The sequence below is a fragment of the Dermacentor silvarum genome, chromosome 9 (assembly GCF_013339745.2).
Source record: "Dermacentor silvarum isolate Dsil-2018 chromosome 9, BIME_Dsil_1.4, whole genome shotgun sequence".
Taxonomy (NCBI): domain Eukaryota; kingdom Metazoa; phylum Arthropoda; class Arachnida; order Ixodida; family Ixodidae; genus Dermacentor; species Dermacentor silvarum.
Genome location: NC_051162.1, coordinates 132,253,432 through 132,269,108, shown reverse-complemented (window position 1 = coordinate 132,269,108; position 15,677 = coordinate 132,253,432). Strand labels below are relative to the sequence as shown.

The following is a 15,677-nucleotide window of genomic DNA, read 5'->3' as shown; positions in this document are numbered from 1 at the left end:
TCACAGGGACGGGAAGGCGAGCCAATTTTATTTTTTTTAGTTTTCACTCACCTTTTTCGCCCCAGTTGGCTCCAGTCCACTGCTGGTGGCTGGCTCTTGGCTTAGCTTCGCGCGTGTTAGCTCACACAGACAGTAAAAATGCTTAATAACCCTGGGACTCGCTCGTGTATTCGTTGAATCCGCAAACACTGCTGAGCAAACTTCATAAAGTGTTATAAACAACATCAGTAACAGCTCGCAAATGTCTCCGCTCTCAATTAACAAACCTATCATTAAAAAAATATATTGAAGGCATTCATTGTTGCAGTAAGGATATTTAGGTAGCGTTCATTGTTTGATTGCGTAATTCGTTAATATAATTATGGAATTAAGAGTAGTTAATCAGCACATCCGCAGATATAGTATAGGTTGCTATGCATATAAGCCGGTTCGTCATATGCTTGTTGTTTCCAGCAGCGCGAGCTCCGGCATGAAAGGGGACTTTCATCTTCCTCTCCCACAGCCTCCACAGGGGGAGAGGGGAGCGAAGAGGGCTGTCCTTCCCGAGCGCTCCACCACATCATGTAAACCTTCAGGTGCCCCAAAGCTCTCACGTGACAGCAGGTGCATCCCAAACAGCTATAATAGTTAGCGCTCAGCTAGGAACGTGCCACTCAACTCGGTTAGGCGAGAACACGCGCCCTTTGAATCGGCGCCTTTGTACCTGCGGTGAAAGTTCGACAAACACCTGCCACCATGGAAACGGGCGAAATAGCCATTCGCTTTGATAATATGCATGGGGTATGGAACTTATTCAAAGGTGATTGTTTTAAATAACTGGTGCCACTGTTGCGGCGCTGGGACCTTCGACACTGCTAGTTGTTGCAAGTTTCGCGAGCTGGTTCATTCCGACATGACCCATGTTAGGATTAGTACAAGTCTACCGGCCAACGTTTTTTTTTTTCGCTTTTTTTAAGTATGTTTTAACTACTGTACACTTCCCACTTAGTAGGTGTGTATAGAAATACTCTAATTATGCAACGGTTGAAGCAATCTCAAGTAAGTTTGTTGCGTGTATTCAAAAGTGAGATTTTAAGGAAAGTTCAGAGCAGAACTTCTGTGTCAGCCGTATTTCTTTCTTTAAAAATGGCAAGTTGAAGAGAAAACACGAGTCATCAAGTTTACATTTACTTGAGTTTGCAACAAATGCAGTTATTGCCAGGAAGTGTGGTGTAAAAGCAAGAACTGGTAGAGCGTATAGAGCGGATAAAATTAGTACGTTAAAAGAGAATAGAATATGACAACATTTCGTGAATAAGAATTCTTAATAACTGACGTAAGTGAATTACGTACCTGACGGAATCTTTAACATGAATGGAGTGAGTACATTTGTCCAAGCACTACATAACTGTTTTATCTGTTACTATGTTCTTGTTGACAAAATAAAAAGGGAACATGTTGCTTCATATTGTTGATACAGCCCGGTTTTCGTAAAAAGTTCTGAACTTAATAAAAAATGTATTTCCTTAACTGTATCCAAATTTTAACTTTTTCTTTGAAATTCAACATGTCTCGTTTAAATCAACTCGGCGGTTACCTAAGGAGAACATTTCCGCGCTTCAAAAATACGTGGTTGTGAAATATATGAAAAAAGAATGAGCACAAGACATGAATGAAAACATGAGTTAAGATTCAAAAGCCCAAGCCGGCGCGCCAGCAACACCTGTTTACCTACGCCGCTCACCTTTTTCTAAACATTAGTGGGTAGGATTCGTACTTTCATTGCATGGAGAAACAGCGCTTTAGAAACAGTACAAAGAGCAGACGACACACGCGAGCACTCGTGAATGTCGTCTGTTTTTTGTCTTGTTTCTAAAGCGCTGTTTCTTTCTCCAACCTCATACGTACTACGTTCCAACCGGCCCGAAAGCCGTGTCCTCAGTTGCAAGCTCCTCGCCTAGTTTTTCGAACTTGGTGGTCCATGTTCGAGTTAATGGCCGCTCCCTTTCCACCGCTGTGGAGTTGGGCATACATGACGTCATGACGGCGAAAGCTAAGGCCGTATCAGCCAATCAGAGAAACCAGAGTGCAGATAGCGTCAGTCCGCGATCCGCGCATTCGCGAACACGGAGTCGATGACACGTCATGTAATCGGTCCGCGGGCGCCTGCAATCAACATCTGCAATATAACCAATGCCGAAACGCAGGACTACATTCTGTCGCGGAATACGTGGTGCCTTAGCACGCCCCATAGCTTTCGCTACACTGCCAATATAAATTGCAAGACGGAGTATACAGGTGCCAGCGTGCCCCACGAATGTCGAAGGTGGACTTCCGACTGAAGGCGACCTCTGTGCTTGGTTCACCGCAGTGCCAAATGTGGTCGTTGCTGCCGCATTCTGTGTTTCCCCGGCGATGATTAGTGCCTATCGACTCCGACCCGGCCTGTAATCAGGCTCGGGGTGCTTCGGTGATTCGCCAGAGATGGCGGAAGTTCGATGCCCTCGGCGGGACCGATAATTCCAATGCAGACGATGTTACATGGAACAGACATTCTGTGCCCACAGAAACTACGCCCCGGAAGGGACACGTGAATAGCGACGAGTCGTAGTGCCAGTTATGCTCTTAATACAAAGTTATAACTGATGCGCATTGTTTTAGTTTTAATTGATTGTCTAATTAATATCAACATCCAAAACATTTGGGCTATGAGAAGTCGCTGTGAAGGACTTCTGAATAACTTTAACCGACAGGGGTTCCTTAACATGCAACTAAAGCTAATAGTACATTGCACTGGTTCGCACCTCTCGACATCGGATCTATAGAGAAAGCCTGCCCGAACAGAACGTGCAGTAACTCCCTGAGTAATCGCGGAGGAACCACGTGATCGGAATTCATTTGATCAGCCACATACGTGGACCAAAACAGTATCGTATATTGACACGTGTACTTATTTATCTCTTCCTCGGGGACTGCATTTCACCCGCTAACAACTTAAAGTTATCGCACAGCGCAAGACGCGCCTGCATGATTGGAACTTACTCGAATGTTGTCGTTGATTCTATCTATTGTGTCTGCCCTCGCCGAACCTTTCTGGAAGGCACACGGGCACGCAGTGATTACCCTGGAACTTTCGACGACTCATGTATAAAAGCCAACGCGCCTGACCCGCAGATCAGATTTCGACGATCGCCGACTGTGCTGGCCGCTATCGTTGTGCTTCCAGTGTCACTTGTTTTGTTCGCTCAAGAAAAATTTGTTTTGTCATTCAGTTATGCTACTGTGTTCTTGACAGGCACTACAACGTGCCAATTTATGTATGAACAAATATGTACCAACCCGCCCCGTCTGTTATGTTGACTGTTATGTAGTCGATGTCGTTGATGCAATCATTTTTTTACAACGTTCCTATGATTGCTGTCCCTCTGCACACCCTAAGAAAATTTCGAGGTGTTGGGGGCTTATCTTGTTCCCAAACAATAGTCGTCGTCTACCGCGCGTGCATTTTCTCATTCTAACTTTGCGTTTCCGGCACTCGCCGATCATGAACCACATGCGCCTATCAGCGTTCTTGACAAGAGATGCAGCGAGCGAAGAAAGTCAAAGAAAAGAAATGCACGCAAAGCGGATCACGATTATTGTTTGGGAACAAGATAAGTCCCCAAAAGGCTCAAAATTTTAAGAGCGTTTGAATAAAGGAGAAGGGAGTCGCTGGCATCATCAATGCTGGCAACGTTTCCTGTCCCAATGCATACACACAAGCTTACCTGCAAGCTATAAGCAACGGCGTACAAAATGCATAAAAAAAGAATGAAGACCAAAGCGTGTGTGTACGAAGGAGATGAATAATGAGATGCTTTTACCTACCCTAATTGTCAGTAAAAATTTATAATAAATTACAAAAACGTCTTTATTATTGCCAGTGTAAAACAGTGTATATCCCTTGATTACCAGCATTGCGTCAACCAAAATGGAACACGTGCACGTTTATGGCAACTATTGCACAATCACTGCAGCATTCACGTGGTGAAAACTTTTGCAGTATTTAGCCGACCTGGCCCTGCACAACACTGTCTGACGTATAAGTGCATCGAGCAAAAATGTGAGTGAAGCAGGTCACGACAATGACGATTATTGTGAAACAGAAGCATATCGCGGCGACGAATCAATCATTTTGTATAACGTGCGCTCTCTTTCAAACAATGTGCTTTCGCTCGCGAGGGCCTATGCTAATATCGTGGGAACGGATGAATAATTTCGTTAGGCATCCAAAGTAGTCTTGATGACGTCTGTTAGATTTAAAAGGCAAAGTTGAAATTTACCTTAAGAGCAGATGTCTAACTTACGCCATCAACGTTTTACAAGACAACTGAGTATCGGAATTAAAAGTAAAACAAAAGGAGGGGGGGTGGGGGGCATTAATTTCTAACTCGGCAATGAAAAGCCTATAACATAATTATGTAAACTACACCCGTTGGCAGATATAAAGCGGACAAAACTTATATACATTATACAACATTCTGAAATATATACTAAGGTCTTTTCAATGGAAGATTTGCAGAACTGACGTAAACAAAGCAACCACATGTTTGTTTGCTTTAGCCAGCCTAAAAGGTATACGCCTTTTTCGATCGCGCGATAGCAGCAGGGATAGTGCGGTATCCAAGAAACTTCCGGTCACGGGCCAAATCGATCAGTCTACTGTGCAGGATCACAAACGCACTCCTGCTAATATCACCACCATTGCCTTTCTTGCTTGCTATATTTAGCGGACTACGTCATTGAGCCAAACCAGAAGCCGTGCGGGGTGTATGTTTGTAAACACCGAAGAGGTCTATATATAGTCGTAATTGTGACATCTGTTCTTAATCCAGAGTAGTGACGTTGAAAATGTGGTGTTTTATTTTTATTTAGCAATGTTTGAACATATTTGTGAAAATTTAGCCACCCGCCGCGGTTGCTTAGTGGCTATGGCGTTGGGCTGCTAAGCACAAGGTCGTGGGATCAAATCCCGGCCACGGCGGCCGCATTCCTATGGGGGCTAAATGCGAAAACACCCGTGTACTTAGAGCTAGGTGCACGTTAAAGAACCCCCAGGAGGTCAAAATTATTCCGGAGTCCCCCACTACGTCGTGCCTCATAATGAGATCGTGGTTTTGACACGTAAAACCCCATAATTTAAGGTTTAGCCTCTGAATTAAAGTTTGACTGCCAATACTCTGTAGACCTTTTCTTTCTCTCGTAAAGACCACGAATTTTAATCACTTTGATTTGGCAGTAGCGGCATTTCTTGTTGGACAAATCAAAATTTTTTGTTGCCTACTTTTTGCGGCAAGTAAAAATGATGATGGCATTGACAGACGATACGAAAACTGCCCTGAAAGAGCTGATCTTTCCTTATCCCGGCATTCCTATAGTATCAGAGTGCTTTTTGGCGAACTTGCATAGACAGTGGAGCTAAATTTCTAATATCTAGGATGGAAATGTAATCAACTCTCTTCATGTGAGAAAACGTGCTCCGCGACATGCGGCACCTCGAAAACCATGCACTGAACTAATAGAAATTAAATCTGCCGCATTTGAAATAAGTTAAATACTAGCGATTTTTCTTAAATCGGAGTATTTCCCGCAAGGCATATGCTATAAAAAATGAACAAAAGGGGCATCAAATCAAAAGCATACATCCCTGTGAGAGGCCTGTATTGCAGTAATGAGTTGGCGCATTTGTTTTCCGTTACCCAACAAGTTCAGTCCTCTAAAACATTAGGCTCCGGTTTGGCCTCCCTGAGCATGATGCGCCTAGTGCCCTAGCTGAGTGCACAACTACAGAAGGCGATAATGCCCGCACACAGCAGGCAAGCACTGCTATACATATACGCACCAAATCAAATCAAACCAAACTTAGCACACGTTCCAGGATCGTCTGTGGCACAACGCCAGGCCCGGTTACAATTCAGAGGAGGATTTCTAGTTAGGCTTCTGGGCATTTATTCACCGAACAGGAATTCATAAGCGCTCATATGCCGGCCAACCACGTCATGTACACATATTATTACCAAAGGCGGTCGGCCGGTAGCTGACAGCACTTACGAACGGAAACGGCTGCCAATTTTGGCACCTGATTCTATTGCCAAAAAAAAAAAATCGAAAAGAAGAATATATAAAATATTACAATTCCGAAACTGCTCAGTAAATATATCTATCAAAATTTTGTGACCTTCATCCATTAGGACGTCTTAAGTGAAAAAAAGAAGAAAGATATTGTATATTGTTCCGAATTTTGCCAATAATTGGCGAATACTACTTTCGCAAAACTCAAGTAAATAATGTAACGATTGTACACAAATTTTTAAACTAAAGCATCACATTTGGCCGCTTTAAATGTTCTGTTATGTGCAGCGTTCAAAACAGCGCTATCTGTTCGAGGTGCGGTGGTTTGCAAAGTGCAATATCCATTTTTACATATTTTACCGAATTGCGGCACTAATATTGAATTTGGGGGCACAAATAAAGCAACGTACGTAGAGCTTTCTTTATTTTTATTTTTTTTTTAATTGCAGCAACTCGTTCTCGGATCGGCTCAGTGGTTGTCTAGTGTTTCACATGAGTTGGAACAGCGAAATTATGCATGTAGTCGGTACGGTGATTCTAAGCCAACAAAGATCATTGGTTTGTCTGCGTAGCCGGTGAAACCAACGCCATCCCACGAACACCGGCTCCGATGCTAAGAAAGTCTTATGTATACTATAGGGCTGTTCGAAACTTTCGAATAACGAAACCGGAACATTCGAATAACGAATTTCGAAAATATTCGAAACTTTCGAATAACGGATAAAATGTCCTATTTGACTAGGTCTTCTAGTCGAATAGCCACTATACGCAAATGCGAGTGTTTTTCTAATAGTTCTCAAATATTTGAGAATCGTCAACTGTGCGCAATCAAACATAAAATCGGAGCAAAAGTACGATAAATTTCATCCCTGCGGTCAGAGTATAGCATAAAACATCAGAAGCTGGCTTGTCGCTCAAGGAATCAGACTTGAGGGTCTCTAAACCGCGATCATTCGCGCTCTCCGAAGATGGACTTTCAATAATCCGCAATCTAATGACAGAAACTTGCTTGCGTTAATAACGCTGTAATGGGAACATTATTTTACAGTAACTATTCGAATATTATTCACTATTCGAATATTATTCGAGAAGTATTCAAATATTGATTCGATTTTGGCACTATTCGGTTCGTATTCGATTCGGTCACAAAAATTACTATTACCACACTCCGACTATACACCCCTGTGCGACCCCTTGTACATATTTATAGCACATTGCCCTCATACGTTTTGAAAATTAAGTCGAAAGCGATTGTGTAAAATAATAATCCCCGGTGTAGAGGTCGACGCGTACGGAACTATATGAAAGTGGTTCAAGCATATTATTGCCATCAGCTTTCGTGAAAATTGACATTAATTTTAATTAGACTGTTTTGGATGTCACACAGACGATGAACTGCACCCGTGAAGCGTGTTTCGAATACCACGAGTTTACATAAAAATTCAGGATGCAGCAACAAAAAGCCACCCCATAATGCAACACGATGTTACACCTTCGTCTCCATGTTTAGACGCAGAGAAGGAGTTTCTCTGACAAGAAACACGAAGAGGTTTTCTCCGCGCACGTACATGTTTGGTTATTACGTGCCGTCCGCATCTAACAGAGGGGTATGTAAACAAATGTGCATTTTTCTCGTTCGTAGCATACCAGTAGTTAAGAAGAACCGACTAGAAAACAAGTTACTATTAAGCTGTCTTCTGGTTTGAGATTTATAGAAGACCGCGCGCGTTGAAGAACGTTCTTGGAACACAGCAATGCAAGAAACGGGGCTAATTTGTGCGCGTTCATTCTTGCGCTGTCTGTCGCACGGAAAATGAAGAAGAAAAAACTACACAAACCGACGTGTGGTTGCGCTTTCGTACCACCGTGCGTGAGATTACGAAGCGCGCTTTTACAGACGAAGACAACAGAAACAAATGATGCACACACATGGCGCTAACTCACTACAAAACGCCGTTTGTCGGTCATTTAATTTTTCTTTCTGTTGATGTCAGTAACGCGCTTTGCAATCTGTACTAATGGCACCACCAACAGTCCCAAATAACAACGCTAGTTCGTTTGTGTAGTTTGATTAGGTTAGGTTAGGTTGGGTTAGGCTAGACTAGGTTAGGCACCACCAACAGCCCCAAATAACAGCGTTAGTTCGTTAGTGTCGCTTCTCGCTTTTTTTTTTGTTCTCCGTGTAACACGCAACGCGAGACAAGTGCGAGTAAAGGCGGTAGACGCGCGTTCCCGCCAACTTCTCCCCAGCCCTCACCACCAAACGTCCCCGTGCGCGTCCTTCTCTGCCTGACACGGCGCGTCATTCCAGCGGCCCGACACCGCCCACACCCGGCGTCAGACAGCGAGGCGCGAGCACGTACCTCCGTGCCGACCTCGGCCGACGCGGCGTGTTTGACGCGCCGAGCGTCGGGGCTTCGCAGAAAACTTGCAGTGACGATCGGACACAATGAAACCGACGCTGCCGGCTTGTCGAGATATCGAGAGAAAGCGCGGCAACAGCTGGCTGCTAGGCGCTGTTCCGACGGCGTACGAGGAAAAACAGCTTGCTCTCTTTTGACAAGCTTTCAATGCCGCGCTGCGCTTCCAATTGCGGCGGCGCGCAGGCTTTGAATGTACCACGTCGGTGGCGTTCTTCGCTGGATAATTCGTGAAAGGGATCGCCTATAAGAGCTTCATAAAGAGATTACCTCAGTGACATCTTGCGTTAATGCCGTAAGGACAGTGCACACAATATCGTTTCCTTGTGTCGCGTAATGTACGTATTTCTTTTTTCAGACCAGATAGAAATAATACTTAATGGTGACTTTCGATCGCAATCGGGCTCAATCCGAATCAAGTGCTGCAACATGGTCGCTTTCGATGGCGATCTTGCTCGATTCGGATCGAGACTATAGCCATCCGTGCATCGCGATCGAACTCCTTGATCGCGATCGTCTATAGAGGATGGCGTCAGCGCCCTATAGCTCAGTGGTGCTAGAAAACGCTGAAAACAAAAAGACAGCCCAATAAAATGCCTACAAATGGGTTTTCTAAGCAACAGTATGTATCCCCTTCAAAAGAAATAGGAGTTTATGATAAAAAAAATCGCAGCATATTAGACAAATTTGATAAGTGCTTGGGATCCACTAAAGACATCTGGTAACCTCGTTCGCTTGAGCTCACCTAAACTCGGTCACTGGATCGTTGTAGTCAGTCACGACCAAGAAATTCGATTCGGATCGGGCCTGATCGCGATCAAAAGTGACCTCGGTATCATTTCAATGTCAGGGCAACTTGCACAACTGTCGAGTTTTACGCTAATATGGCGGTCTCAATAGCCAGCATGGATGATATGCGGATTGACAAGTGGATTTATATTCATTTAGCCTCCGTACCTTCGAATAGTGCTTCCTCGCATTCAGTTTTTTGAAGCTAATTTTCCATCCGAAATTTATTGCGTCGCAATCGGTATGGTTTCCCCATTAGAACTACATTCCGGCTCTATATATTACAGAAGGACTTCTTGTCGGGCTAGCTGCGATGGTTTCCATGTACAGGCATGACTTTTAGCTTCACAATTGAAATAAATGCAGGTAGGAGGTATCTTTCGGCTCTTCTGTCTTTTTCTTTCAATTGCGGCGCTTAATGCGATGTGTAAATTTATAGAGCCTTGATTAAAAGAAAATCTTTAAAAAATTAAATTAAGCGATGATTAGTGTTAGTATCCAAACATCCGCAAGGTGGTGGTGGTGGTGATAAAAATGTTTTAATTTTCCTGTACATCCTCAAGGTTTAGCTACCTAATTGAAATAAAGCATACATTCGCCAGTTGAAAATTTCCGGCAGAACCCATCTCACGACGAATGCCGACGTGGCATGCGATTAGCATTAAATCAGTGCAGCGACGTACGCTCCGTATTCCCGAATTCTTCACTTGGCTCAACGGTCCTCGCTCAATGCACGCTCTTGTCCAATTCTGTTTACTTATTTCTCCACACTTGGCTGCTTTAGATGCCGACTTTCTCACTTCTATGTAGCCGAGTTGGCTCAATTTTCCGTTGTATGGCTAGCTAATCTATAATAGCAGACACGTCGATAGCTAGGCCTCTTTCGGCGGCGATTACCGACGCTGAGTCTCAGTCGATGCGATGTCCCGAGTCTGTTCGTGGTGCTCGAATGTCGGAGTTTCCGGGCGCTCTCGTTGAGCGAGGTTGAGGCGGTCTAGAAACATGTGTTTACCTGCCCACACTGGAAGGAATACTCGAGTTTCGATTCAGCGCATCCGAAAGGACACAAACGTTCTGCGGCGCCGGCCCTTTTCAATCGTGCCGTGCATTTGTGCTGAGCCCGTGCCAGTCGTAGCCGTCAAGTATGCGCACCGTCCGAAATGCGCATTGCATGCCCGCTCAATCTACGCTCAACGAGCAGAGACGCTGGTCCTTGTACTGCGTAAATAAAAGCACACCAAAAATAACAAAAAAAGGATACATTGACCCCCTACACTCACGGTGTAAGCGAAGGGCTTGCTGGACGGCGCTGAGCCGGGCTCCCGAAAGCGGTGCTGAAAATAGCGCCTCGTTCGTAGAAATAGCACCCACAATCGTTATCTCTCGGATATTGCGGTATGTGAATAGCACACATCACAACAAGCGAAATGCGCACAATACTCGTATGCATGAGTGACCACAAGTTTCTCAGGGATCGCCTACAAGATCCCATGCAAAGAAAGAGTGCGAAGCTGCCTGCATCAGCGAATCTGGGAATTTCGAACGGCGCATGAGGCAACACCAAAATGGCGTAGCAAAATGACATGCACAGTCTCTCGGAGACGCCCTGTCAGAGTGTACACAACGCAATGACGGACATTGCATCAGCTGAAACTCGGCATCTGTAATCGCCACCGAAAAAATGCTTAACCATCCGTCGGCTATTAGAATCGCGAAATATGCAAACCCCACCACACATGGTAAAATATACATGAGACAATCTGTTCTACATGTACATGGGTGATCATTATTAAGTTTTATGTAATTTTTAAAAGTAGTCTGTAGGAGATAACATAGCTGGATTTTTCATTTTTTGAGCTGAATTTTTCGAAGAGACGCACATTACTAGCAGAAAAAATCGAAACGCATATTCAACTAATTAACAAAAACCCACTATATTATATTTTGAATTGATTAATTTACGGCACATTGGAATTTACGAATGGTAGCCGGTGAGTTTTGCAAGGTGTGTCCACTTGGGAAGAATTTCCAGAATGACGCCAGTTTGGAGATACGCGCCATCAAACGTGCCGTAAAAAATGCGCTGTTGTTCCACTTCTTTTAAGTTTATGCATTGAAGCACAAACGTAACTGGAACGTCTATGTATTTCGTTCCGCACTTTGGGAAATAATATCTCGAAACTGGTGACATCCTGGAAATTCATTTCAAGTGGATACGTCTTGCAAGCTCACTGGCTACAATTCGTAAATTGCAATATGTGCCGTAAATTAAGTAATTCAAAATATAATTACTGGGTTTTTATTCATTAGTTGAATATGTATTTAGATTTTTCTTGCTAGTAATCTGCGCCTCTTCGAAAAATCCAGCTCTAGGACAAGAATTAAGCTACCTCCCACAGGCGGCTTTTTTTTTTTTTTTTTTTAGTTCCATAAAACTTAAACATGATCACCCTGGATACGCACGCTCACTGCGCCATATGCTCTTTATATAAACCTCTGCCATGGCTTTTCATCGACACTGTGAACAAGGGACCAGTATGGGCCTCCCCGAAACGCCGAATCGATATTGTATTCATTTTCTTAATTTGCGAGTGTACGTTTTATTTCAATTATATTATTTCCTCAACAAACGGGTTTCCGTCGAATACTGGACTATCTAGCTACATGCATGCACTGAAATGTCACCATTTATTTCATGCACTGCATATTTCGCAATAGTTAGGCATTTGATACTATACTTCATTATAAATTGCTTATCAAACTTCACAACATTATGCATAATTCTTACTTAACCTCCTTGATATCCCGCTTCCTATCTCTTCGATCGCAGTTTGTATGGTGTTAACCTCCTGAATCATCCATAATTAACGCAACCTATAGCTCGGGGTACCGTAGGGCTCAGTAGAAAGTCCGTTATTATTTTTCCTATTATTGATCTTCCACAACATATTGCTTCTAAGATGCGTCCCTACGCAGATTATAGTGTTTGATATAATAATCAATAGTGATGATCATCTACGTCTTAAGGATTCCTTTAGTGCATTTACCGAACGGTGTGTCATATCTGGAAAACGAACTTTAATTTTAACATCTGTTACGATATCTTTGTAAATGCAAAGGCAGTCGCCTTTGCAGTTCCATTACAATTTCACTGACGCTCTATACGGAAAAGTGTTTCGCAGTTCAAGTACTTGAGCGTTATTGTTGCACCGAATATGCCCTCGTCATCCACAAACGTATAGATTGCATCCGTTCCAAAGCACTAAACAGAGGTGCTTACCTTCGCAGTACTTTGTCTGTTGCTCCGAGCGACATAAAGTTAATATCATACACAATGCTAGTTCGTCCACTGTCATAATGTGTATCTCTCGTTTGGAGTCCTCATAAACAGTGCGAAATTGGCTCCCCTGAGACTGTACAAAGAAAAGTTGACCGTTTTATTTACCCTCGCCATGACTGCGACTTCCCACTTACAGCTCATCTCTGCGAGTTAAAGTCCCGGTAGTTTCAGAAGGGTGGCACATCAAGTCCCTGAATATTATGTGCATTCCTTCGTGAATTGCCTCTGTCTCCTCTCCGATGCCACCCCTTTAACGCCTGTCTAATAAACGTCAGTTAAGTTAGCACGGCGTTAACATGAGGCCTTTCCACCCGTGCATGAATACCTTTGTGTGTAGCTTTGCACTTCTGGTTGACCTCCCTGCCTTTCCTCTCCTTGCTCTCTCTCTCTCTCTCTCTCTCTCTTTTCTCCCGTATGATTGAACACATTCATTCATTATCTGTTGAAATTTGCGAGTTAACCAGTTATGGATGATTATGTGTGGCCATTGGCAATGCACAGGTAGACTTCTTTTTCTTCATGTTGGTGTGTTTATCCGTTCTGCATTGGGCTCTTTATGATTACAGCGTTAGGACACAATCGTGGTATTGCGCTGTTCCCCCGTCACTTTCTCTGTTACCAACTCCTGCTGCAGCCCTATGGGCTGCAGAATGTAGAAATAAATAAATAAATACGTCCTGAACATTGAGCACTGAGTACACGTTAAGGAACATTGGGAGGCAAATAGCCAGTAACAATGAACACCAAGGAATCTTTAAAAAAGGCGGCGAGTCGCGCTCTTAGCAAAGCACATTGCCAGAAGTAGTTATCTATTGTTCATGGTTACCATGGTGGTAATCAGTGCTGGAATGCCGAGTGGTAATCTTGGTAAGTACGTTCTATATGTGTGGACAACAGAGCATGAACTCACAGTGGACTCCTTTAGCTGCACCTGAGCGCGCTCAGAAAGTGTGCTTGAAGTGGCATATATATGACAGTGATAGTGTTTCTCTTTTTCCCTCTCATCGGAATGGCCGATAGTACAGGCTGTAACGTTTGTGGGTGCAGCAAAACTATCGCGCATGTTTTTTTTTTTTTTTTTTTTTTTTTTTTTTTGCAAGCGTTCGCTTTGTGGTCTACGAGCATACAACCGCTAACACACAGACGAGATATATTTTAAGGCACTGCTCTCAATTGACGTCAGCGTGGACATCATCAAGCCGTTTTCTTTCTTTTTTTTTTCGTTTTTTTTTGCGTAAATTCGAATTAGAGCGACATGCTGTGATATATAATGCACTCTACCATGTATGCTCGAATATTTCTCTTTTATCCTTTCCTTCTTTCCTGACGCCTGTGCAGGGCTACTTTCGATGATGTTCGCAGAAAATAGCGGACTGACAGAAAGTGAAAGAGCGGTCACTTCCTACTGAATTTATTTGCATGAATAACTGAATATGTCCGCTGGTTGAAGTAAGACAAGCTAAAATGGAAAGCGACTGATATCACAACTCTACTGTCATTCTTCAATCACGTGCCTTGTTTTCTCTCTACCAGTGCATATATTCAGTTCATATGAAATCAAATCAGCCTATAATGCCCAGAAAACTAAAATTGCGACGGCAGTTTTTGGTTAAAGGCTACGATTAGCTTGACGGGGCCCAAAAGACCTCCCATGACAACGTCAGCGTAGCACATAATTATACTAGTGCATAGTGAGGTATCGTAGTAAGCGTAATTATGCACAAAGATTGTGAAGCATGAATAAACTATATCGGCAACAACAATACAAAATTCTAGCATTCTGTATCAAACTAACAAAAATACATAAACAGAAGAAAACAAGTGTTTCTGCGTGTTAAAATTGTAATTAAAAACAAGTAAAAAGGGCTTGGACTGGCAATGCCGAGTGTAATGATGACTAAAAATTGACATGTAATGTCAATATTACACAGCTTAAAAAAAAAAGGGGGGGGGGGGTATCACAACTGCATCAATATAACCGAAGTTGCTTCCGACTGCAACCTTTAGCATCTTCGTATTTATTTAGAGTAAATGGTATATTGTAGGCTAGCGACTGGTGGCTTAGCAAAATCTCAGGATATGTGGAAACACCCATTTTTTTAGGATTTCTTGTCCTTACAATGGATCGACGCTGTTATAAACATGCTAAACATGCCATTAAGTATGTTAGAAGTCCGTACGCAAACTGCACCGCATATAATAAACGGTATGTGTAAATATTTTCGACTCGAACAACATTAAATTTATACGCATCCCTCGTCGTAGACAACGGTTTCAGGTTAGGAATACCGCCAATCTTTTTCTCTAAGGTAAGAAGTCTGTTTGTTTTAGCTTTCGTATTTGTGCACCAGACTAATGCACAGTAGTTTAAGTGCGAATTAAACAATGCGTAATATATTTTTAGTTTAGCAGATGCCGGGAACACCCTGCGCCAATGGGATACTATCAATCTCACAGAAGATAGCATTCTGGACAAATTATGTAGTTAACATGTGTGTCCCAGTTCAAAGTAGATAAAATATGAACATCCAAAATTTGTCCTTATCACCAATCCCCATTTCTTGATCCTAGAAGCTGTAGTATTGTTCAATGTCGTTGTTTTGTTCTTTGCTTGAAGAATCATGAACTTCGTGCTTGCTGCATTAACCTTAATTTTGATTTGCCTTGGACCCAGACGGGGATAGCTTCGTTGAGAGCTCGTTACGTTGGGATGATAATTGATTTATATTAGCACTGTCATCAATTTCCTCATTTAATTAAATTAGATAGATTTAACTGACTGATCAGTTGGGGAGGTTGGGAGCACGTGCACCCTGCTGCATGCTTCTATGGGCTAATGCGATATGAGTTATGAGGAGTGCTGAAATAATGATCAACGTGGAAAAATAAAAAAAAGGGACTCAAATGGTGGATGATGTGATGTAAGCGCGACATCACTTTTAAGTCAGCGCTTCCTCACTATGTGTCTGTCCCTCACTTCCTTACCCGCCGCGATGACTTCGTGGCAGTGGCATAAGTACATCCCCATAGCGTTGCAC

The 15,677-nt window shown here is 43.1% G+C and overlaps 1 protein-coding gene across 1 annotated transcript in view; it reads right to left on the bottom strand.

Moving 5' to 3' along the window:
• Nucleotides 1-12,753, bottom strand: part of LOC119463906 (uncharacterized) — a 29,098-nt gene extending 16,345 nt beyond the window's left edge. The window contains exon 1 of the mRNA XM_037724728.1: nucleotides 12,745-12,753. Within this exon, the coding sequence (XP_037580656.1) occupies nucleotides 12,745-12,753 (9 nt within the window). The remainder of the gene's footprint in view (nucleotides 1-12,744) is intronic.
• Between the last annotated feature and the right edge of the window lie 2,924 nt (nucleotides 12,754-15,677).